This window comes from Epinephelus fuscoguttatus, linkage group LG11 (assembly GCF_011397635.1).
Source record: "Epinephelus fuscoguttatus linkage group LG11, E.fuscoguttatus.final_Chr_v1".
Lineage (NCBI taxonomy): Eukaryota > Metazoa > Chordata > Actinopteri > Perciformes > Serranidae > Epinephelus > Epinephelus fuscoguttatus.
The window spans coordinates 15048883-15074018 of NC_064762.1; the positions used below are offsets into that span (position 1 = coordinate 15048883).

The following is a 25136-nucleotide window of genomic DNA, read 5'->3' on the forward strand; positions in this document are numbered from 1 at the left end:
TGTTTTGCAAAAAACATCAATGCAAAATCATACTACTACTAATACTAGACTGATAATAGTAATATATATATATATATATATATATATATATATATATATATAACAGCAATGTATAAAGAAAAACAGAACACAAACAATTAATTTATTTATTTTTAAAAGGTAATTTTGAATATAATTTTTGTTTGTTTCTTTTTTTTTTTTTTTAGAAAGTTAATAAAATACTTAAATACTTGGGGAAAAATAAAGCATGGGTATTCTTATAGAAAAACGACATTGGTAAAAAGAACATTTTCACCATAATGGTTATTTTTATATTTCAGTATAAAATCATAACATTTAAAAAAAAAAAAAAAAAAAAGGAACTACCGGAAGTAGTCGCCGGATAACTTGTGACGTATTTCCGTCATCATTGAGTGAATGCGTCGCACTGTAGCATCAGTAACTCAATGTTATAACCGTTTCTAAACGTTTTTGTAACTTATTTTCACAACGATAGAGGTATTCATTTATTTCTCTAACGGATAACAGTGTCTCACTACAGAGTTGGTGTTCAGTCTCTTTGTTTAATGCGCTCTGTCCTGGTCGGGAAATGAAAATGTAATGTAGAGTAGTTTAATGCTAGCTGTTAGCTTTTAGCCTCTCAGGCCCGGCTGAATGTGAACACAAAGGCCGCGCGCACCGCCTCGCCGTTTCAGAGTCACGATAAGGATTAGGTTACTGATTCTGCTTTTTAACAATGTTTCCCTCCTGGGGAGGCTATGGGGCACCCCCGTCACAAAACTTTGGAGGGCCTGGGCCCCGGAAGCAACCTGGCGGCGGCCACGCAGGACCGACAACGGGTTTCGGCGGCTTCGAGGCCACCTCCTCCGGCGGCTCCATGTTCTCCAGCCTCCAAGAGCAACACCTCCAGCAGATGCAGCAGCTGCAGATGCTGCACCAGAAACAGCTCCAGTCTGTGTTACAGCACGGCAGCAATGATAATGCGTACGGTGGTGGACACCCGGGCGGATATTCAGGACCATCTTGGCATCCAGACGGCGGTGCTGGACCGCCGCCGTACTATATGCAGGACGAGACACCTGCTCAGCTGAACAGAGGTCCCCCTGCACCTCCGGCGGGACACCCACAGCCTCCTCCCCTCCCACCGCAACCACAGCCCAGCGATCCTCAGCCGCTTCCTCCCCCTCCAGAACCCCCGACATCCAAACCACCGGAGAACAACAGTGCTCCCAAAGCCAAAGAGGTCATCAAGAAAGATCCACCCACAGTAGAGGAAGACAACTCCTTACCTTTGCAGGTAATGCCTTGTATCTTCATGTTTTGCCATGTTTTGGCAACGATCACTTTGCTCAACGGGAAATCAGAACTTCCACCAGCCACAGTGGCAGGTAGACAAAAAAGATAACTTCCAACCCTGGTGCACACAAATGCACAAGCATCATACCGTGCATTTCAAATGTGGAAGAGAATCAAAATATATTTAAAGTCGTGTAACTGATAAACAGACTTCAGTTATCCATATTGGGATGTATTTAATCACATGCAAAGTGAACCAGTATATCTAGCATAATGTTTTGGATTCAGAACCACCATAACTCATACACTGAGACTCAGTCACATGATCCACTTGCAATGCGAATTTGGGGTGTCTTGCTCATATCAGCAGGGAGTGGATCAGGGTATGAGGAGGGTGTGCTCTGGGTACACCAGCTGTTACATTTATTTAATATATAAATATTGATTGGACTTAAAAAAAAAGTTTTGTTCCTTCTGCATAGAGAATACCGGCAGATGATTTCAGAATCAAAGAGCATATAATAAAGACTAAAGAACCTGGATTGGATGAAAAAAGTGGATATTTTTTAACCCTACAACACAGATTTTGAGAGCTGTGTCATGATGGACAGTTAGTCAACAAACTAGACTATCCACTAGACTTGTATTATTGTATATGCAGAGCTTGAGGTTGTATTACTGAAAACAATGGAGAGAAGGAGTCTTTATTATGACTGTGTAATACGATTAAGCTCATTTTGTTATGTTGAATTAAAAGAATATTACTTAAAGAACACACAGATGGGACAAATTAAAGGAAAAACCTGAATAAAAGAGTGATGAAAAATATTGAATGCTGATGCTTTAGTGCAGCAGTGCTCACTGAATGGTTTGGTGAGAATGAAATTGACGGGAATTAAATGCTGCAGCCTTTACAGTCAGCAGATTTCAGTCCAGCTGAACACCTGTGGACGAATTTAGACCAACCTGTAAGGCGAAGCTCTCCATCACCATCTCTATAAGAGAATCTAATGCTGTATGTGCTTTTGTAATGTCCAGTTATGGTAGTTTTTCTTTCTATCTGCCGTATTCAGGTCTCTCCTACAAAAGAGATCTCGATCTTAATGAGATTACCTGATTAAATAGAGGTGGTATATATAAATGAGGAACTATCTTGTGTATGGATGGTGTTGATCCCTCTAATAGAGTTCCACAGACTTGGCAAGGAGCATTGCAGCTGTCCTGGAGGCCTCTGGTTGCTTAACCGCATACAACAGAAGAAAATATTAATTTAACTCGGCAGTATAACCTGGTCTGGTTTATATTTAATGTGGTCAATATGAAATTAGAGTAGAGCTTTATGATGTGCAATGCCAAGCATGTCAACACATATTAACACTGTAAATTTTATAGTTAAATCAATATTTGTACATTAAATAAATGTTGCCCGAATTGGTTAACTGTATTTTTTATTTACATTTTCAGAAAAGTGAAATATGAGCAGGTGAAAGACTTAATTTCTGATGTTTTAAAGTATGCTCCAAAGATTTAGGGTTTAATTTAAAATAAATGTAAAGCCGCCATTTTTGTTTGTTTGTGTGATTTTTAGGCCATTGACATAAAATTTGAAATTGTAACCCTATTATGTCACATTGAGCAAGGAATGTGCAGGTAAAACAAGGAAAGCAAGATTCCTCAAACAGATGTCCCTGTTTTTGTTTCACACAGGAGCAACAACAACTTTGGTACAAACAACATCTTCAAAATCTGCAGAAGTTAAAACAAGAGAAGGCCAAACAGAATCAGAAAGACAGTGATGGTCCTGTGCCACCACCCCCTCAAAGCCAAGCTGTGCCTCCTCTCCCTCCATCAGAACCGCCAAAAGGTGCACCTCCTCCACCCCCTCCGAAAGAGGAGCCCCCAGCACCACCTCCACCTCCTGAGGATACAAAGGTAAGCATTACTGTAATGTTACGGAGGTGTGAATGTAAGAATTCAAACTTGGCGTGTACTACTGCTGAATAATGCTAAAGAAGTTGTATATGGCCTTGTGTGGCTCCAGCAGGAGTCCCTCACTTGAGTCATCATGGGTTGGAGCTAAAGACTATAAGGTTGAACACAAAAATCTGGGATGTGGAGTTAGAAAGAAATGAGCTTACTAGACTTGTGTCACCCTTACCCCTCATCTCTGTTTGAGGCTAATTTTGCCACTACTACCAATGTCAACAACAACTGGTTGACACTGTCATGTGACATGAGGCTTCTTAGTTGTGGGCTAGGGGTGCATTGTATCTGTTAAACTGTTGTGACAAATATTATGAACTCACAACACTTAACACTAAAGCAACACCATAATATGTATTGATTAATATTCATAGTGACAACATTATCTTAAAACATTTTATGTTATCTTAGAAAATAAAAGAGCCATTGCTTTTTTAATGACACCGTCTTTGTATGTATCGCAGTCTGCCATCCCTGGTGTTGCTATGTGTCTTACTCCCACACTGCACTTTCAGACCTTTTCTTGAGTCCATCCATCGAGAGAGAGTATGGTCTGAGGTTTTGACGCAAAACAAAAACACTCCTCAAGAGCGACGCCCTGTGTTATTTTATATATGAAGTACACTGCAGACTGACATCTCTCCTCAAGGCCTTTTTCGGTCGTCACAGTAACAGAGTGACGGGTCCAACGTGGGTTGAATGTGTATGTGTCCTGGTCCGCTTTATTTACTTCTGGTGTATGAGATTTCTGTCCTCACTGCACTGCGATTTTCTAAGTTATGATAATCGTGTACTGGGTCACATCTCCTGCTGCGTCCCAGTGCCGTCTCACTCCATCCTCCTGTCCTTGCAGTTCTTGTATGCGTACAACTGAATTTACATACAGTAACTATTATTAACAGCAGAGCACTGTCAGGTGAAACACTGGGTGTTTTCACAGCTTCATCGGATTGGATTGTGATGTTTATTACCATTTCAGTAATATCTGCTGCCACACATTCAACACACAGCTCTGCTCGCCCACCAAAAGCAGCTCAAGTCTGTCTTCCTCTTTTACCACCTGCAGCACGACAGTATTGATAGGCTGTTAGTCGTGATGGGTAACCAATCTGATAGAACTGTGGCAGCAGAGCAAGAGAACTGAGTGGTGACAACAGGCAGAGAGAAGTGGCGAAATCTGAGCCAAAGTCCGCATTTTACAATTAATTTATTTTATCGGCTATCAGATAAAAGAAATAATGATTCTAATCATCTTAAAAATGCAGAATATTTGCCTGGCCGATAATCTGTTGATCCCTATGCCAGATTTGTACCTGAGCTTGGAACCATTCAGGTAGCCTAGGCTGGGCTAAAATACTTCCATTTAAAACCCAGCATTTTGTTTTTTGTGCAGTTCAGTACAGTAATTTGATCCATGTTTATAAGTTTGTTGCTTTTTGTTCAGTGCAGTAATGGCTGTGCTGTATTCAGCAGCCTTTTAAGAACACATCAAATCCAGTTTTAAACTTGGTATACAAGAGATATAACATTATTACTGGATCTAAATATGTTTGTTGTTTGCATGGATTTACAGAGTGACAATGTAGGAAATTCACCTACGTATACGGACACCGTAAGTCCCACCAACCACTCACCCATCATCATATTCATAGATATTTAACCACATGTAATAACATGTGGTTATGTGAATGCTGCCATTTCATGAATGTGTGAAATTCATAGGACTTGAGCACATTCATTCATCGTTCTATAGTGTTAATGACACCCACCCCATTGATGGTTATTGTCACACCTGCCTGGTGAAAGTAATGCACTTTTATACATATTTTTACCCACCTCTTGTTTGTCTGTAGGACTGGGAATAGTTTGAAATTTCTTCAGTATCACTGCAAAAAAAAAGAAAAAAAAATTTAACACCTTGCTTTGCTGATTGTAAACATGTTTATCAAGAATTTTTTGTATAAAGTAAGTCAAAATAATAGATGCACCGATCCAATTTCTTTTTGGTTCCAATCCACCTCAGATATCTGAATTTGGACATAAATGTTGCCATTTACATTAAATGACTGTGTAAAATGTTCTCAGTCGTGTCTTGCTACCATCTATGAAATGTCATCCCCTAAACTACCCTCAGTTATGTCACAAATATTCCCTGTGTGTTACAAAGATATGCTTTGCTTCAATCTTGTCTTATTTCTGTTTAAAGCCCGAGGTCCCACAAGACCCAGAGGAGGCTGCCCGCCTGCAGCAGTTGCAGGCTGCAGCAGCACAGTGGCAGAAGGTACAGCAGCAGAGAGCAGGCTTACAATACCAGGCTCTTATGCAACAGCACGAAAAGCTTCAGCAGATCCTGGAAAAGTACCAACAGCTGATTCAGCAACCTACAAACTTACAGGTGAGTGAATTGTAGTTTCTTTGACAGCTACTATCCAGCTAGTTACTTTTCCTGGTCTGAAAATGACCGGCAGCCTTTAGAAAATGACAGGTGAAAAGCAGGCATAGTGTGTTTAGTGGAACCAAGAGACAAAACAACTCTGATCACTGAGGCTGGTAGCATCCTGGAGACCCAGGATGTTGTGTCTCAGCCATTTTTATGTTCTGCATGTACATATATGATAACACTTAAACCAAATGTCCTTTGTTGCAGTCAATGTCTCCTGAAATGCAGCTGAGGCACTATGAAATGCAACAGCAGCAATTCACCCCTTTATTTGGGGACTGGGATCGCTCCTTCGCCCTGTGGTACGAGCAGTTCCAGACCTATCCCCACAAAGACCAACTGCAGGACTATGAGCGCCAGTGGAAGCAGTGGCAGGAGCAGATGAACGCGACCAATGCCCACCTTCAAGAGAGGGTGGCCACCCTCACTGCCATGGTGCCATTCGCCTCAAGCCAGTATAGTAGCGGGATGATGGGACAGTTTGGCCAATACCCTGGACAAGACATGCATATGCAGCAGCAGTCAGCAAGCCTGGGTGTGCAGCATTCCCCAGTTGGTGTTGGTCCCAACGCTCAAGGTCCACGGTCTGCTGGCTTTGGGCCACATTCAGAACCACCTGCTGGTCCTCCTGTGAGAGGAGTGGGCCCTGCAGCCATGGGAGTCAGACCTCCTGTGCCCCCCACCATTCAGCCACCAAGCGTCAACAGCATCAGAGGTCCACGGTCAGTTGGGATTGTTTTGTATTACTGTGTTGTATCTCATGTTGACAGTGAATATGTATTGTTTTATATTGTTAGGTTATCACTAAAGAAGCTTTATTAATAATAATGTTGTCGTACAATTTCTGTAGTCCTGCTGGTCCCACCGGAAACAATGCTGGTTTTGATGGTCCTCCAAGATTTGACCAGCCACAGCAGCGCTTTGATGCTCCCCCAAGGTTTGACCAGCCACAGCAGCGTTTTGATGCTCCCCCAAGGTTTGACCAACCACAGAACCGCTTTGAAGGTCCCCCAAGGTTTGATCAACCACAGCAGCGCTTTGATGGGCCCCCAAGATTTGATCAACCACAGCAGCGCTTTGATGGGCCCCCGAGGTTCAACCAACCACAGCAGCGCTTTGATGGCCCCCCTCGATTTGACCAACCAAGGCACCGCTTTGATGGTCCCCCCAGGTTTGACCAACCACGGCAGCGCTTTGATGGTCCCCCCAGATTTGACCAACCTCGATTTGGGGGGCAGCCCAGGTTTGAACAGCCCCAAAGGCTCCCTGTCCCCCAGCCCCTAACTGAACGCCCACCTGTGCCCCAGCAAAAACAACAGCAAGGTCCCCAACCTAAGGCACAACTTGCCCCTAAACCACCAGCCAGTATGGATTCTAAGACTCCTGGAAAGGCAGCGGGGCCGCCACAGTCTGAAAAAGAAAAAGTCAAATCAGAATCAGGTGGTAAGGCCAGTGCTGACGACTTGACAGATGACAACTTGCTTGGAGCTGAAGGCTTTTTTGTCCAAGATGACCCTATTCCTCAGACATTACAAACAAAACCTGAAGAATCAGATGACAAAAATGCTTCTATCAATACCGAAAAACCAAAACCTGGTACAGACAAGCCTCCTGTAACTGCTCCTTCTACTGTAGTATCAAAAAATACTGCTCCACAAAATTCCCACAAACCAGAGGGACCATTAACAAACAACAAACCCCAGTTGCTTCCAAAGCCTGCTGGAATCCAACAGGACCCACAAGATTCTGTCCATATGCAGTCAAGGCCAGATCCTACAAGGCCTCCTCCTGGAAGGGGACGAGGCCAGCCCCCAGTGCCTGTCCAAATGCCTGGACGAGGACGTGGGCAAAGGGGCTGTGAAGACTTTAGGGGGCCGAATACTATGCCACATGAGGAGGATATGGAAGAAATGTCTTATGACTACATGCCACCCGAGGAGAACTTGGAGATGCAGGAAGAGGAGGAAGACTATCACTGGCATGATCCTTCATACGAGGAGTGCGGTGATGAGGAATCGGAGGTGCCCCCTGAAGAAATGTGGACATCAGATGGACATCACTACTCGACAGAGGAAGAGTATTATGAAGAACCAATCGGAGGACCTCCTATGGGGAGAGTAGGGCCCCCAATGATGAGAGGAGGGCCCCATATGGGAAGGGGAGGCCCACCTATGGGCAGAGGTGGTCCTCCTATGGGTAGAGGCGGACCCCCTATGGGTAGAGGCGGACCCCCTATGGGTAGAGGTGGGCCACCTATGGGTAGAGGAGGGCCACCTATGGGTAGAGGAGGGCCACCTATGGGTAGAGGGGGTCCACCAATGGGTAGAGGGGGACCTCCAATGGGAAGAGGGGGACCTCCAATGGGAAGAGGGGGACCCCCCATGGGTAGGGGAGGACCCCCAATGGGAAGAGGGGGACCCCCCATGGGTAGGGGAGGACCCCCAATGGGTCGAGGAGGACCACCTATGGGTAGAGGAGGACCACCTATGGGAAGAGGAGAGCCAGTGGAGATGCACTGGGAAGAACCTGAGTCAGCAGAATACTCAGAGGAAGGGGATCCTTACTGGGGAGAAGGGAGACCTCCAATGAGAGGCATGAGACCCCCATTTCCATCCGGCAGGGGTCGTCCTCCACCTGGACATCCTGGTTTCATGCACCCAGGAAGAGGACGCCCCCCTCACCCAGCACATGGGCCAATGGATCACGAGTCATTAGGTCATGGAATAGAAATGGATGATACTGAAATGGATCCAGAAGGGTACCATGGACATGACCCTCATAGCCATCCGATGCATCCTGATGCAGGAAGAGGCAGGCGTCGTGTACCACCGCCTCATGAAATGATGGATCCTATGGAGGAGCCATTGTACGATGAAGGCATGGAGAGAGAATTGGAGTGGCAGCCGCCACATGGCAGAGGCCGTCCTCTGCCTCCACATGAGATGATGGATTCCGGAGGAATGAGGAGGAGACCTATGGGTCGAGGGATGGCAAGAGGCATGTGGCGGCCAGGTCCAACACATGAGGAATATGAAGAAAGACATAGTGAGGGTTTTGTAGCGGACTATGGTCATGGAGAAGAGGGGTATCGCTGGCGGCCACCAAGGGACTATCCTCCTGATGACTTTCGGCATGAGGGCAAGTACTATGAGTCTGAATGGGACAGTGAGCGTCCTCCTCCTGAGAGGGACTATCCCCCTCGCATGCCACCACCTGAGCCCTACAGAGATGGCCATTGGCCAGAGGAAAGAGAACGAGGTCGCCCATATCCTTATGATGAACATGACAGGGAAAGAGGGGAACTTAGAATTTGTGAGTATAGGGATGAGCCACCGTACCGACAAGAAGAACCACCATACCCACCACCAGCACCGCCTTCAGAATGGGATAGGCCTTCAAGAATTCCTCTACCACCAGAGAGAGGGTATTCTGCTGACTATGAGGATCGCAGAGCTCACTATGATGAGCGTAAAGAAGAGCCTCCTTTGGATATACGGACACCTTTACCTCCCACTGTACCTGTCACAAACCCTCCAGAGAGCTCCGTTGATCCGACATCTCAAGGACCAAGTGGAAATGTACTTGCTCTGTCCCAGCGTCAGCATGAGATCATCTTGAAGGCTGCTCAAGAGTTGAAACTTATAAGGTAATTTGTAGACTTTTATCATTGATCAACACATTATGTGCTAGGTTTGCACAAAATACATTACAACTTGTCTTGTGAGATCTAGCCACACAGAGTGCTGTGTTATTATTTGCCTAGGTTTTGAAATATCCAACTCTGGGATTTCTGCCACCACATAAAAACAGTTGAGATGAAATTTTAACAAGCTTGGCTGGCCTGCCTTTGCACTCTACAGTCATTGTTTTATTTTAGTTGCAGCTCTGCTATATTGCTTGTGTACTATCTACTTTACTTTATGGTCTAATGGATTTGGGGGATTCTGGGGTGTCAACAGGGAATTGCAGGAGGGGAAGACACCTGGTGCTGAACCTCAGTCTGCACCACCTGACATCCTGTCTGAGCTTCCTGCTGGTCTTCTTGGTTTGGAGATCCCACCAGACGTCAGGAATGTTTTGAAGGTAAATTATTTAGCTTTGTTAGTTCCATTAGTAAGAGTGCATCACTGTAAGACAGACAAGATCACTGGTTATGCACGTTGGTTCAAAACATGTCACTAAAGGACCAGCATGGCCACTAGAGGACGCTAGGTAGACTTTTTTTCCATACATTTTTACAAATGTATTTTTTAAATTCTATTTTTTATTTTTGTTATTGTTATTTATATGAACATGGCTGGACGATATGGCCTATAAACAGTATCATGATGTTTTTTAGGCTAAATCGCAATACACAATAAATATCTAGATATTTTAAAATCTCCCGTAAATTACTAAATTACTAAATAAACTACTGTTAAACTGAAGAAAAAATACCCTTACGATTAATAAAGTACTGATATAAAAAAGTTAAAGTTCTGTTGTAATTAAGTTTTTAAAAAGTTCTATTCTCATAAAGTTAAAGAAAGTACATTTAGAACAAAGTTAAATAAAATACTGTTATAAAGATAAATGAAGTTAAATGAAGTACAAATAAAATAAAGTTAAACAAAACACTGTTAAATAAGGCTCTGTTATAATAAAATTTAAGTGTGGCTGTAATGACATAAATCAAAGCAGAACCACTGGCACTTTTATTCTGAAGCACCCGGCTCATCTCGGGCTGGAAGTATTGATGTTTTTGTTGTGAACTTGGAGCTTCCCGTCAACAGTTAGCTGTTAGCAGAAAGTTCAACTACTACAGAGGAGCTGTTTAATGTGAAGATTTATTAACCGTGACTTGGAAACAAACTAACATTCCTCCAGTTCATATATCAATATTATTTGCAAGGCCCACTGGTGCTCCATAGTCGCAAAATACAAATAATTGGCTGCGGTCTGGAGCTCTGCAGATACAGAAACATGCCTCACCTGCTCACAAACTATCGTCCAAGAGAATGTGATCTGGATGGGCAAGGGGAGTGTGTGTTTGACATATCATGTTTGTGCAGGTAGCTTAAAAAAAATTACATGACAAGTCATACTGTGTGTCTGCGATGAGTGAGTCTGTGAGTATAATCTGTATATCACCCACCTGTATAATTATATACTTTTTATATTTTTTACTTTGCTATTTTGTATTTACCTGTCAGATTAGTATCATATTAAATCTGCCATCCATAGGGAATCGGTACTACTGCTCAGACAGCTGTAACTGAACCTGTGTCCTGGGATCCTAAACCTGCTGCAACAGATTACCAGCCATCTCTCTCTGTATCCACAACTCCACTGATTCCAAAGACTGTGGATTATGGGCATGGGCACGGTATGAGCAGCAAAGAAACACATTTGACCATCTTAATAGATAAACAACAGATGTAGTTTCAGGACTTTGTTGTGACATTAAACCTTAATGTTTCAGAGCCCGGAGCCACCGTTGAGCGAATCTCTTATGGTGAGAGAATTATATTGAGGCCTGACCCTGTGACATCAGACAGGGGCTATGAGAAAGGTGAGTCTCTGTCCCATTAATCTTTCCTGTCTCGAGTCAAACAGAGCTTGCTTTTGCAGATTTCCAACCATTGTTCATTAATGAACTGTTTCATTCTCCTAGAACCTCTCAGAGATCCTTATGGCAGAGACCCTTATTACGAAAGACGATCGGACCCCTATTTGGACCGCCGGGATTACAGCAGAGAGAGGGAATTATACAGAGAGAAGCCACCTGAATATGAAAGAGAAAGAGAAAGATATGAGAGGGAGCGCTATCCCCCACGAGACAGAGATGACAGGTAACGTGTTCCTTTGGTGGCCCTGAAACCCTATTTTTTTTTTTCCAAACTGTGTGGAAGTGCACTGTCTCCGTACATGTGTAATATTGTTTTCTGTTTGTCTGTCTTTTGATTCAAGCACACAGTCCATGGTTGAAGAAAGGTACAATATCACATTGTGTCACTACATTGTGATAAGTCATCAGTGTGTGCCAGTTTGAAACAAGAAATTCTGTTGGCATCACTTAACAACGCTCTTCCTCTGTTTAGATCTCCGCTGGTACCTTCTTCACGCTCAGGATACAGGGACCGAGAGCGGGAACTTCGGGAGAGGGACCGAAGTGGGAGTCGTGATCGTGACGAACATTATGGAAGGCCTGGCTATGACAGACCTCCATACGAGCGCAGCGGACTCGACCGTGGTGTGCCTGAGCGTTACGGCCATAGCTCCTCACCTTACAGTAGGTTCAGTCTCTACGTCTGTTAACAGATGTGTACTCACGTTCTTCAGCTGTGTTTGGTGGGAATTTATTTCACACTTAAGCCCAGTTCAGACCAAAGATTCCCAACGAGATGAAACTGGCTTAGAACGTTGAAGAGAAAAGCTGCAGCGGTGTGAACTGGTCTGTCTCAGCTTTTATGCTGGCTGATGGAGTCACCTGTGACTCAGCTTTTCCAGTTGCCACTGGCTGGTTTTAGAATGTAAGGCACGTCACCTGTTTCAACAGCCAATCAGCTCGTAGCCAAACTCGCTGATCAAGTCAGGTAAACTGTCTGCAGATGGTGTGTTTGCTTGCTGTGGCATTCTCCTATAACAGCCCTTCATCTCTGCCAAGCCTGTCTAATATACATCCATGCAGCTGTTGACTCGTATTTCGTCTTTGTTGGATGGTGGGTTGCTGCTGCTGCTCGCTGTATGTGCACATGTCAAACACACACACACTCATTGACTTATTAATCGATTGAGCTGGATGCTTACATTTTTGTGGCTTACATTTTTGTGAATTGGCCCATCTGAAACTCAGTTTGTGTTGTTTATGTAGTCACCGTTTCATCACTACTAGAAATGAAACTGTAGGAAGTATCTCACTATCCTCATACATATTCAAAGAGGCTACAAATTATATTCAGCTAAAAAATATACCCAATAGGCTGGAAATCAAAATGGAAGTACATAGAATCGCTGCTATGGAGACGATACACTGTTTTGTCTAGTTGCACTGGTGTAAACTGCAAGTTGTCGTAAGTTTAGACTTATCTTGTTGCAGATCTTTGGTCTGAACCATAGAAATAAAATGAGAAGGGAGGACATTGAGCTGTTTGTCGTGGTCATTTGACTAGTACAGAAGTCAATGGCGAGTGGCGTCAGTGGGGCCATTAATCGTGTCAGACTTACTAGTTTGAGAACTCCCTTTTGGCCCACTGTTATTTAGTTATTTTTTCAAATAATGCATTACTCTTTGAAATGTTACTGTTATTTCCCCTTTTCTTTTGTTGCCTTTAATTGCCTGGTTGTTGAAACGTGATGTACTGTAGCTGCCTTCAAAGAACGAGTGAGAGCCGCTGCTCAGTAAGAGGCAGAGAGAGACTGCAGGGATAAACAGCATGCTGGTCGGCATATTTTAACATCTAACATACATACTAGAAAAGCACTCAGAGAGTGCAGACCTCCGCCAAGTAAGTGATATCCCCCCCCCCCACATCAGATTTTGCAGCCTGCATCACAATTAGGTTATTTGCATCACTATCATTATCACTATCATCATTAGTTAGGTTATATATGCCTTCACCATGGAGACACTGGTGTATTTATTTCGTTTTTATTTTGTACCAACACAGAATATACTGGGTTTTTTTTTTATATTTTTCACTTTCTTTTTTCCAACACAGAACATTAATTTCAACTTTAGAATCACAACAATATTTAGCAAGTAGAACAAGACGTGCTTTCCAGCCACCAGATGGCGCTATGTTCACAGTCTTAATTGCTGCTGAGGCTGTCAGACCATAGACTTAATTTATTATTTTATCCACTTTGCTTCAACCGATCACCACCAAAATTTTATCATCTGTTCCTTGTCCCATTATCCACCTTTCCTGAAAATTTCATCAAAATCGGTTTATAACTTTTTGAGTTATTTTGCAGACAAACAAACAAACAAACAAACAGACCAACGCCGGCGAAAACATAACCTCCTTGGCGGAGGTAGTAAATGGCTCTTATGTTGATTTGAAGGGAATGTCCATTCTATTCTTATTCTGTTTCTATGGTCTGGACTGGGCTTTAAAACACAAATTTATTTCTCAGTTATTAAAAGTTTATCTATCATGGGGAAATAGTGCCATTCAGAGAAATGCTTGAACTGCAATCAATATCACACAGTAGACAGGAGAAGTTACCAAGACGACAGAGGGCCTCCCCCTGCACCTGCCCTTCCGCCTCCACCTCAGCCGCCTCCACGAGTCGAGAAGAAACCAGAAATCAAGAATATTGACGATATCCTCAAACCACCTGGCAGATCATCTCGACCTGAAAGGGTACTAATAACTGCCGCAGTGTTTCCTGATGTGACAGTATCACACTGTAAGTTGTATCATATTGAATACTAATTTAAGTGATTTATTTTAACAGATTGTCATCATCATGAGAGGCCTTCCAGGAAGTGGAAAAAGCCATGTTGCAAAGCTCATACGGGTGAGTGGAGTCATACCAGCAAAATAAATACTCGCAGACCTTCCCAAGAAGATGTTTTTTAACATGACAATTATCAATGCCTTTTAATAACAAAGCAAACTGAATCATGAGAACTTTGCTTTTCAATCTTGTTGGCGTTTAGGATAAGGAAGTTGATTGTGGCGGCGCACCTCCAAGAGTTCTTGTTTTGGACGACTATTTCATGACGGAGGTTGAGAAAACTGAGAAGGACCCAGACACGGGGAAAAGGGTCAAAACCAAGGTGAGTGTGACGTGCAACGATACCAAAGTGGTGCTAAAAAGTATGCAATTGGGAGCCACATTCAGCAGCAGTTAACAATATAAACAATGTAATACAATAAAAAAAATCTGTCTTGCAGGTTCTTGAGTACGAGTACGAGCCGGAGATGGAGGACACGTACCGGAGCAGCATGCTGAAAACGTTCAAGAAAACTCTGGATGACGGCTTTTTCCCCTTCATCATTTTGGACACTATTAATGACAGGGTTAAACATTTTGATCAGTTCTGGAGTGCAGCTAAAACAAAAGGATTTGAGGTGAGTAGTGTTCACAAATGTGTCAGAATCGAAAGTGTTGTTCCAGTTTGCTCTGTGCTAAAGAGGTTTTGTTTTCCTTATTTCAAGGTGTACCTCGCTGAAATCACCGCAGACACACAGACTTGTGCGAAGAGAAACGTCCATGGGCGCACACAAAAGGATATAACGAGGGTCTGTAATACCAAATAACTGTCTCTGAAACATTTGTAATGAGAGAGATGTTAACTGACGATCCTACATACAGAATACATTTCTTATGGAGCATTTTATACGCAGATGGCCAACAACTGGGAGCCTTCGCCACGTCATATGGTGCGCTTGGACGTCCGGTCGCTGCTTCAGGATGCTGCTATAGAGGAGGTGAGGTCTTCAAAGCTTGTCGGTTCTTGTAGTTACAATTATAGTTGCCTGATTTCTGACAGAATTGGCACAGACTCAGTTTCCATCTTTAGTCTGACATTGTGTCCACTCTAACAGATTTCCATGGGGAGAGGGATTCAATTTTCCTTAAACAGTCACCAAGAAACCAACATATTCATGGGAACTTAACGTCATTTTCAGTCCATACTGATGTGTAATCGTGCAAACACACTTGCTTTGCTGGGGTTTAAAGAGTGAAGCACAGAGTGGGGCGATTCAAAGGTCTGGACACTAACATGTGCTTGTGTTATTAGGTTGAAATGGAGGACTTTAATCCCGATGACGAGCCCCAGGAGCAGAAGAGAGAGGAGGAAGAAGAGAGTGATATGGTAGGACACGGAAAGCTTAAATATATGGCCACATAGTTTCAGAATCATTTCCACGTATTTGTATTCCCATCTACCACGTAAGGCTTATCCAGTTATTTAATTTATTATGTAGTAAATATAAAGTTTTCGAGGAAGAGCAGAGCAGAGAAAATATAAGGGAGCTAGACAAACACTGTACTGAATCATTTTAGAAATAAATTAATAGGTGCAGCAGTCCATTAACTAAAGGAGCAGTTGCAAGATTCTTGTTTAGTTTTTTTGTGTTTTTTTCCTCAGATTTCCTTGTTAGGGAAATTTGAAATAATTTTCTTCTTTACATCAATGTTGTTGTTTTTTTTTTTTAACAAAGTTTAATTTTTGAAATTGATATTGTTGCTGTAGTACCACCACCAGGGACAGTGTTCCCAGACTTTGGCCTCCATTATTGTGAATGAGACTTGACCATTATACTAAGTTCAGATTTTCACTCATGGAAAGACAAAAACAAAAAATACAAAAGACAGAAATTCAATGTCAACTAAAAAGTCATCATTGAAAAAACATGAAAACATGTCTTATCTGTTTTTTCTGTCAGTCCTTTCTAAAATCCTGGGATTTTAAAAGAAATGAATGAATAATCGTAATTTATCTGCCAAATGAATTTTACAAAGATGACATAAATATTTCCCTCTGAAAAGAAGGAAAATGTTTACAGAGATACTCTGATTTTTTTTATACAATCCCAAAGCAAATAATATAGTTATCCAGTTCTGAACACGTACAACTGCTCTGGTGAAATTTGAACAAACAAACAAACAAAAAAAAAAGTAAAAAAAAATTTAATTACCTGTACTGGTGTTGATAACATCAGAGTGATGCACTTCGTAATATCCACCACTCAATGCTTAGTTAAAGATTTTGAAAGTTTAAATGTTTCTTTTGGTACCACTCTCAGGGGAAATTTCCCCATATGGAGTATACAAAGCTTGGGACTATACTTGCGGGGCAGGCAAAGTTTCATGAATTTCTGATCATGAAAAGTCATTTTCATGAGAAGGGGAAAAAACAGCTGAAACAATAAGCCTGCATAATAATCAAACAGCTAACAACAAATCTGCCTTACTGTAAAGCAGCTATAATACATATTTTTCTAATAACAATGTCTCAAATAATGGAAAACTATGTAACAATGTGAAAGGGGTTACTCGCAGTAATAAACCAAACCTATAGATCTCACTGGCTTCATGGAGTGTTATAGTGAGCAATTGTTTAGCTGTCAAGCTCACAACTTCACTGTAACACACTGCACACAACCTGCTCAGCAGCAAACATCAGGCACAGCTGACGACTTGCTGGTGAACATAGTGAAGCATTTAGCAACTTAAGAGCCAGATACTTTATTTATGAGTTTGCACTAGTGTCTGGTAAGCTGTAAGGAGAGCATGACAACATGAAGGAGCTCAAATATCAGTAATGGTGGGAGGGGGGAAGATGTGCACACCACACGTTGTGTTTGTTTGCTAAAAAGTTCATGCACTTTTTGGAGTCATAAGACGAGACAAGGCAGTGTTACTGCCACCAAGTGGACCGGAGTGGCTACACTCTCATTCATGGGCTCTCTCAGTCTCATAATGTTCCACTTGGGAGCAGCTACTTAATATCAAACCGGTTTAAAAAGTTTTTGCGCCAGTCCAACCAGACCATTAAGGTCCCATTAGTGCCATTAGGTGGCATCTGTTAGTATGGTACAGCTGTAGCACAATATTGACTGGTACATGAAAATGCCTTAGTAACATAGAAGATTGTTTTATCAGACCATTCTTGTTTGAAAATCACAAGCTCTGCACAGACTGTGCTGTTTCCATCTGTCATGTTTATTATAATATGCCTTAATATTTCTAAACCACTTTGACTGTAGTTTGTTCAAACAAAATTTTATAAACGTCCATTTTGAATTTTTAGACATTTTGTGGTACCTTTGTGGTTAGCACTTAGTGCTGAAGTGCAGAAAATAATATTGTTTCTAGGGTGTATGAATTAAAATCGAGCTGCTTTGATTATTGTTACAGTCAGCCAGTTGAGGCCTGCAGTTCCACACAGAGCATGCGTGTCGTCTCCCAACGTGTACTGTTGATCATGAAGCTGAAATCACCCTAACCTTAAACCGTACTGTCTGAACTGCAGGTCTAAAACTGCTGCATTGTGGCCCTGCACATTAATCACAATGGGTCAGACTTTTAAGTCTGCCTGGTGTGATTGCTGAAACCATTAGTTCTCACATCCAGATAGTTTAAATAATAATGGTAATTATAAAAATGCCCCTTAAGCCCTTGTGAGAGTTTTCTAGCACCTCTGGTATCTGAATTCTCAATAATATCAGAGCAGTAGACGCATATTCTTTATTTAAAACAAACCACTCTTATTATTGAAACAAATTACATGATACCACTTTCCAACCGGCTCATTTAGATTTTATAAAGAGTTTTGATTTCTTCATTTGTTGTAATGTTTTCCTGATATCTTGAAAAATCAAGAAACATTTACAACAAATTAAAGTTACAGACATCACACTGATTCGAGAAGTCCTCAGATGTCACAATATGTGTCTCTGTATCTGTACTGAAGCTTTTATTAAGCTCTCCTGAAACCAGTTTTGTGTCCCACAGTGGACCACAATTATACAGAATGTGTAAATACAAAGTCAGTGTTCCTTGTTTGCAGAAATACTATATTTACATTCATGCAACAAGTCAGCAAAATCAAATCCTATAACGACTGTCTCTTTTCAGTCACAAGAAATTAAAGGTTACAACTTAAAGCTTTGCTTAAATCTCTAGAACAGCTACATCCAGGAGCATCAAACACTTTATCTAATAAGGCTGTCGCTGGTCCTCAGTGTGGTGAATGTTTTGCGTCCCCAGGACAAACCAACACTCAACTCTTACGAAACAAAAAGTCTCAATTAATCTTCCTTATAGCATAGTACACTACTTTATTCAAGCCACTATATGTTGGCTTTTGGCTAATTTACTCTGAGCTAAGTATGATACTTTAAAGGGACCAATGATGCTCAAATTGCTTTTATTATAATTTCTATAACATAAAAAACAAAATTATACTTTGAGTCCGTGTATCAGTACATCAGTATTGCCGCTGAAAATAGCAATTAATTTTTACCACACCTGGCATCAAAGTTGGATGTAGTCAGATATTGTTTATTGCAGTTGCGACCACATCCAGCAGTGATGTCATGTTAGTCAGAAGCACACTGTGGGTGTGGACAGAGCATGCAGCAGCTGCTGCTTGGCAGTACAAGCTGGAAATCCAGTCTGTATGTAGTTTTGTTTTTTGTCAAAGGTTCTGTATGTGATATTCAGAGCATTAATATAGCAGCAAACAACTATTAAATGTGTTAGGATGTTTAGTGGACTGATGGTATCCTGAGTGGAGAATGAAATCACAAATCAGAGCCTGTTTTCTCTGTTACGGTCCGACAGTCCGACCGTGCGTGCGTGTTTTTGCATGTGAGTTCCTGTGTGTATCCCAGTGGCTAGCTAGTAGCTGCCGCTCTGCAGTGACCTCATACAGTGGTTACCGCTGATAAACCCGTCCTGACCCACTGTGGCCAAATGTTGTCATCGCAGATGCGTAACACCCTCCAGTACCCCACATGTCAACAATGTAAGCTCTGTCAGCACTGTTGTCATTGTTAGCGCTGTTCAAGCTGTAAGCACCGTTAGCTGCTAGCCACAGCACTCAGACACCTCCATGTTGAGAGCTGTGTGCAAACAATCATGGCTCAGACTCTGAATCACAGATGTGCTCTGAATGTCACATACAGCTACTTTAAATCTGATTATTTTTCAGTAAAGTCTGTAGAGAGGCTGTTTGTCTTGTGTGTAATATTTTTATAAATAATCTGAACAGACCTTTGAGTCTGTTGTCCTGTAAAGCAACAGGATGCCTCCTTTTTTTTAACTTCAATCAACATTCTTCAGTTTGTACAATAAACAGGAGTCCAGTGTGCCTTAACTCAGCTCAGATTAAATCTGAGCAGATGCTGCAGGAAGACGAACTACCAGCAACACATCACTATCCTATGTGTTTTCTTTTTGTCATACTCATAACAAATTGAGCAGTACTGATATATTCATCTTAATTTTACACACTTTAAAAAATAGTCAAAAAAATGCTTGTTTTTTACAGTATGCACCTAACACATACTGAATAAAAAATCAACTTCTTCAAAGCTCCTACACACCCAACGTCCACCCACACAGGTATTTTCACTTCATGCACCTGATTAGACTTCCTGTCAGGACTGAATGGGTGTGTACAGGCTGCGCTTGATTGTCTTTCTGTGACAGCAAAGCTCCGCCCATCTTTAACCTGAGCAGAGGTCTAATCCGAAAAATTGAAAACACCTGTGTTAAAGTTTTTAAATTTTTGCACAAAAATTAAAAGGGGTAAAAACATATATGTTTTGACTGGTGTAAATTACATTCTACAAATAAGAGAGAACCAAAGCAAATAATTAAATAATCAGCACAACAGCAAATTCATGTCAAAAATAAATAAATAAATAGATGAAAACATTTTGAATACATATCTAATGTGGAATTTAACAAATTACCTCATAATCTAGTCTGTGAATAGACTTTTATATCCAGTGTTCCTTTTCTTGAAGAGACAGGGGAGATTTATCTTGATATAGTAAGAAATAAAAAGATGTTAGAAAGTCTCTTGTCTTCACCCATAGGGCTGGAGATTGATAAGATTTTCTTGATACCAATTTCATTATGGCTTTTGCTTATCGGTCTGATTCTTTATCAATTCCCTCATTGATTCTTGATCAATTTTCTCTGTGGGCAAAAAAAATAGACCTATAAGGCATCAAGGCAACTTTTTTTAACGTCTGAGTCTGACCACAGTGTAGATAAAATGAGAGAATTTTTGTACAGCATTCATTTTAATTTAGATTTTCTTGGTCAGAGAAATCTGCTCAGCCTGCCTACTTGGAGTTAATGTTTTTGTAACAAGACATTTACCCTCAGTGATGGATGTGCTGCTCAGTTGAGAAGCAGTGGCACTTGTGTGTAGAATGTCAAATACATGACATTCCAAGAATTTAAGCCCAGTTTGATTTAACTGTTTTACAGCATACAACAGCCAGAAAAACATGGCAGCATCATTAAAAGGAATTGGAGGCAAACAATTCCGATGGATCAGAAAATTCGGAACTGGTTCTCAAACAGAACCGGTTCTTAATTCCCATCCCTATACACCTAAAAGGCTTTACAAAGAAAAAGGAGTTGATAGGAAAAACAGCAACTTGGAAGGGACAAAAGTCCCTCAAATTCTTAAAGTCAAAGAGAGATAAACTGACCTAAATGTGTTGTTGTTTGACTGATGAAACCATCAAACATGATGTTAATTATAACATTTTGACAGAGATGGGCCATGGAGGCAACTATTATCAGCTTTACTCATTTTATTTCATCACTCGTTGCAGAGGCTGTTTTGTCTGTCATATATTATATGGGGCAAAGGTTTTGCCTGGGTTTACTGTCTTTGATAAAATAATTAACTTTTTTTTTTCTTAAATTAACATCATCTCAGCTGCAGTAAAAAGAGGTCGCTCTTTGAGTGATGTACCAGACATTCACATACTGGTCATGATGTTTCAAAATTGAAGCTTGCAGCTATCCAGAATAACTTCATCCAAGGGAAACAAACCTTCGAGGTGTAATTGCACTCATTTTAAATATATATTTTAAGTTCCACAAAGTCCTTACTGAGGAACTGGGTAGTGCTGGCAGTGGACTGTTAGCAGTTTGCTGTTAACTAGCCAGTCAGATAGCATCAGTGTCATTTGACAGCTGAGGATTCGGAGGGATGCTGTTGGAAAAGCGAGTGTGCTTTTTGGACCATCACCATATTTATGATTTGTTAACAAAGCTGATATTCATGTTTGAGCAGCTGAGCTGCAGACTCAGTCAGAGGGGCATCTTTCTTTGTAATGTAAAATGTGTAGATCATTAGCTCACACATGCAGACTACATAATAGGAGATTGAAGTGCTCTTTTTGCTGTTTTATCCTCTGACAGAAGATGGAGGTTTGCCACGTAGCAACAGAGTTTGTGTTCTCCAAAGCAGAGCACAGCTGATCTCCATTCTTACTTTTCTTTTACATGTAGCCACAAACACAGTTCAGTCTGAACACATTAGTTTCTCTCAACTTGCAGGAGCAGTATATTTGCATGCCGCTGTTACATTATGTGTCTTAACTAGTTAAGTCCTCATCCGTCAGTCGCCTGTGTTGTCTTTTGATAAACCAGTCTGCTCTCTTTTCAGCCTCCCCTTGCTGTCTCTCTCCCTCTCCCTGTATCACCCAAATGTTTAACCACTGCAGTGTTTCTTTATATAATATAGGGCTACATTCCAAAAAGCAAATGGGAGATGGACACGTCTGAGGCAAAACTTGGTAGGTACTCCTTTCTGTTATTCTTATTCTTATTATTATTATGATGTTTATGGTGCCTTGTAGTTTTATACCTGTGTGTGTATCCGTGCACTAAAGTGGGATTTATACTTCTGCGTAGAGCCTACGCTGTAGCCTGCAGTGCACCCCAGGAATGTCTACACGGCGCATACCTTCTGTCTATTTTTGTAAACTGAAACTATTTCCCTCAGTGGAAACGAAGCTTCTGTTTACTTTAATTTCACAGATAAAAAACAATAAATTGCGATGAGTAGAGGAAAAGTCCGCTAGCCGCTAGGCTAATTTACACAATGCAAAATGCCATAGGCTTGTGCTAATAACGTTAGCTTGTTGTGTTTGTGGGGAAAATGTGTCCAGCAAAAAAAAAGTGTTTTGTCTGTGAACGCTGCAAGTTATAGTGAAGCTGATTTGTGTTTGAAACTTTGAAACTGTTACTATTAAGTCATGTTTAATGTGTGTTTTAGAGGTGTAACTGCAGAGTCACAGACACACCACCGCACAAGTATAAATGCTCACAATGGCGTAGGCTCTGCATAGAGCTGACGCACAAGTATAAATCCCGCTTAAGGGTGGGCAATATATCGAATATACTTGATGTATCACAGCTTGTTCCACTTGGGATAGATAAAATGACCATATTGCAGCCATCAAGTGTAAATTACAAATTACATTTAAAATAAATGTAAATGTCACATCATTTTTTTTTTTAAGCCACAGCATTAGACTTGCTTCAGCATTTCAGTTTTCTCACTCTCCTGTGGCTCTCTCCCTCACACATAAAGAAAGACTCACACAATACATCACATACACTCCTCCACCCATTCATAATTTGACTCTGCTCTATATTTAAAGTTTACATTTTTGGATAGGATGCAGTGATGGGCTATCTATGAATATCCGCACAGTTCCATGTAGCCAAAATGATAGATCTGCACAGCAGCAGATAACATTCAGAGTTTTCAGGCATTTCTCAATCTAAGGTCATAAGAGTGATGTTTGGAAGGATTTTGACAAAATAAATGAATGTGCAGAGCAATCTATATAACATTTAACATGCCAATCATATCTCTGTCTGCAGTGCAAAAAGGAAGGTTAACCCTCAGCCATGCACGTATTTTTTGCTTGGATGTTCATTTCGGACCTTTTTTTGCGAGTACGAGTACTGTATAATAATTTAATGTGAGTGCTCTATTTGAGTGTGAAATACTTAAAATGCCCATCCCTACTTGAGAAGAGAGGAAGTATCCTCTTCGTCTTTTTCTTGGCTTCTTACCATTATCTGCCTGGTGCTCTCTGACAGTGACACAGACATGCCATTGGAATTTCAAGAATAAAGGCAAATCTTAAATCTTGACGATATGGATAAGTGTTTTCACTTCGTACATCAATCCAGATCAATGGATTGTTACACCTCTAGAAAACGTGAATGTGGTCATACTTTCTACGAATCCCACAACAGGCAATCGAGGGAGGAAAGTGACCAAGAAAACCGCCTCTAAAGTTTATTGTGATTAAACTTGTCAGATGTTATTGTATGTGACTGTATGGGAAGCAGGACGTTGCTAAAACCGATAATGCTGATTGACTGTCTGTCTTTTCATGGACAAATTAATGTTAGGATGACAAGGTTTGAGTTTTCATGGGACTGACAGAATAGTGATCTTCCATTTATACAGACAAGTTGGACGGTCTGGGGAGTGGTGGGAAGAGGAAGCGTGAAGACATGGCAGACCTGGAGGACTACCTTCAGCTACCAGACGACTATGCCACACGTTTGTCCCAACCTGGAAAGAAAAGGGTAAATTGCTATGCTGTGCTACAGAACTGTTGCTTTGCTCGTCTTAAATGTATTTGTTTGTCAACAAAAATACAGAATGCTCAAAATCCAGGTACTCTAGGGCTGTTTTTCAGTTTGGAAACTCACCAAGTTGTATAACCTTACTTAATGAAGCTGATTTGTCTTGATGATGATGCTCTGTCATCCTCTTCCTGGTCATAACAAAGTACCCTGGTTGTTCTGTCAAGGTTCGATGGGCTGATCTTGAAGAGCAGAAGGAAGCAGATCGAAAGCGTGCTATCGGCTTTGTGGTGGGTCAAACAGACTGGGAGAGAATAACGGATGAGAGCGGACAGCTGGCACAAAGAGCTCTCAACCGTACCAAGTATTTCTAAGAAGATAATCGTATCCCCCCCTTTTCCCCTTCATGGAAAGGTGTGTATGTTTCTCTTCTCTATGATGTCATTAGGATTACTGTAGATGTTACTGCTGGCTTTTAAAAGTTAGTCATCAAATCAACGTTTTGAAATAAAAATGGTGATTTGTGTCACATTTACAACATTGATATTTATAGTAATTACAGTTTTCACGACTTGATGTTTGGGACCTTTTCTAATTGCATGTCCATTGAAAATGTACTTTATGGATCAACAGTTTCACCAAGCCGCTTCTTAAAAAGGCTTGTCTAACATACTCTGAGCTTATATGCAGGAAATAGTGAATAAAATGCTTTGAGTAATTCAGAAGTGACTTTGCTAAGTTTGATTGCAAGCCTGTATTTAAAAAAAAACAAAACCTGTAATATCTTCTATACTGATGCAAATACAGTATAAATGGGAGTGTCTGAATGCACAAATTGGGAAAGAGTTTTCTTACTTAACTTGATCACAAACAGATCTGTCTTTGGCCAGTGAATCAATGATTTCTTTTTCTTTCTGCAGGTTTCCACAATGTGAAAACACTGAAGCTTACCTGTGGTGAAACAAGAGTCTCATTGAGGTCACGATATCACCGATAGTATCAATTTTTTTTTAGTCGTTTCATTGATGAGGATACAGTATAGTTTTTTTTCTTATTATTTTTAACCGGGCCCTACAGTTACTCACCGATCAATTTGTAGTTTATACTCTGTGCTTCTTCTGGTCATGCATTCTGTATTAAGTCATGTTTTTTGCTGTTTTTTACTCTTCATGCTTCCTGTACTGTTTACCTGTAGCACTGTTTCATGGCCCAGGCATACTTGAAAACAATAAAAGTTTCACAAATTTATGGTGACCTGGGGAGTCTTTCTTGCAGGAGAGCCTTATGAACAAGAGGCCTGATGTGTGTTTGCCCACAAAACAGTGAA

At 41.2% G+C, this 25136-nt stretch overlaps 1 protein-coding gene across 5 annotated transcripts; it reads left to right on the top strand.

Annotated features, from left to right (window-relative positions):
* The first annotated feature begins 402 nt into the window (after positions 1-402).
* ylpm1 (YLP motif containing 1) lies at positions 403-25057 on the top strand. 5 transcript variants are annotated; one of them, XM_049589335.1, is made up of 23 exons: positions 403-1297; positions 3004-3228; positions 4853-4891; positions 5486-5674; positions 5927-6441; positions 6570-9365; positions 9679-9802; positions 10943-11084; positions 11181-11270; positions 11373-11550; positions 11669-11692; positions 11800-11990; positions 13913-14067; positions 14162-14224; positions 14367-14486; positions 14605-14781; positions 14869-14952; positions 15058-15141; positions 15456-15530; positions 21942-21993; positions 23688-23809; positions 24037-24223; positions 24730-25057. In XM_049589335.1, the coding sequence occupies exons 1-22, from the start codon at positions 737-739 to the stop codon at positions 24181-24183; spliced, it is 6153 nt and encodes a 2050-aa protein (XP_049445292.1). In that variant the 5' UTR covers positions 403-736; the 3' UTR covers positions 24184-24223; positions 24730-25057. The 5 variants fall into 5 exon arrangements, with proteins under 5 accessions (XP_049445292.1, XP_049445293.1, XP_049445294.1 ...); XM_049589336.1 differs by having other exon boundaries at positions 13916-14067; XM_049589337.1 differs by lacking the exon at positions 11669-11692.
* The last annotated feature ends 79 nt before the right edge of the window (positions 25058-25136 follow it).

Bases quoted from the DNA above. Each gene is read 5' to 3' on its own strand.
- ylpm1 (XM_049589335.1), top strand. From the start codon at position 737: ATGTTTCCCTCCTGGGGAGGCTATGGGGCACCCCCGTCACAAAACTTT. The intron at 1,298-3,003 runs GTAATGCCTTGT...TGTTTCACACAG, and splicing joins ACAACTCCTTACCTTTGCAG to GAGCAACAACAACTTTGGTA. The intron at 9,803-10,942 runs GTAAATTATTTA...TGCCATCCATAG, and splicing joins ACGTCAGGAATGTTTTGAAG to GGAATCGGTACTACTGCTCA.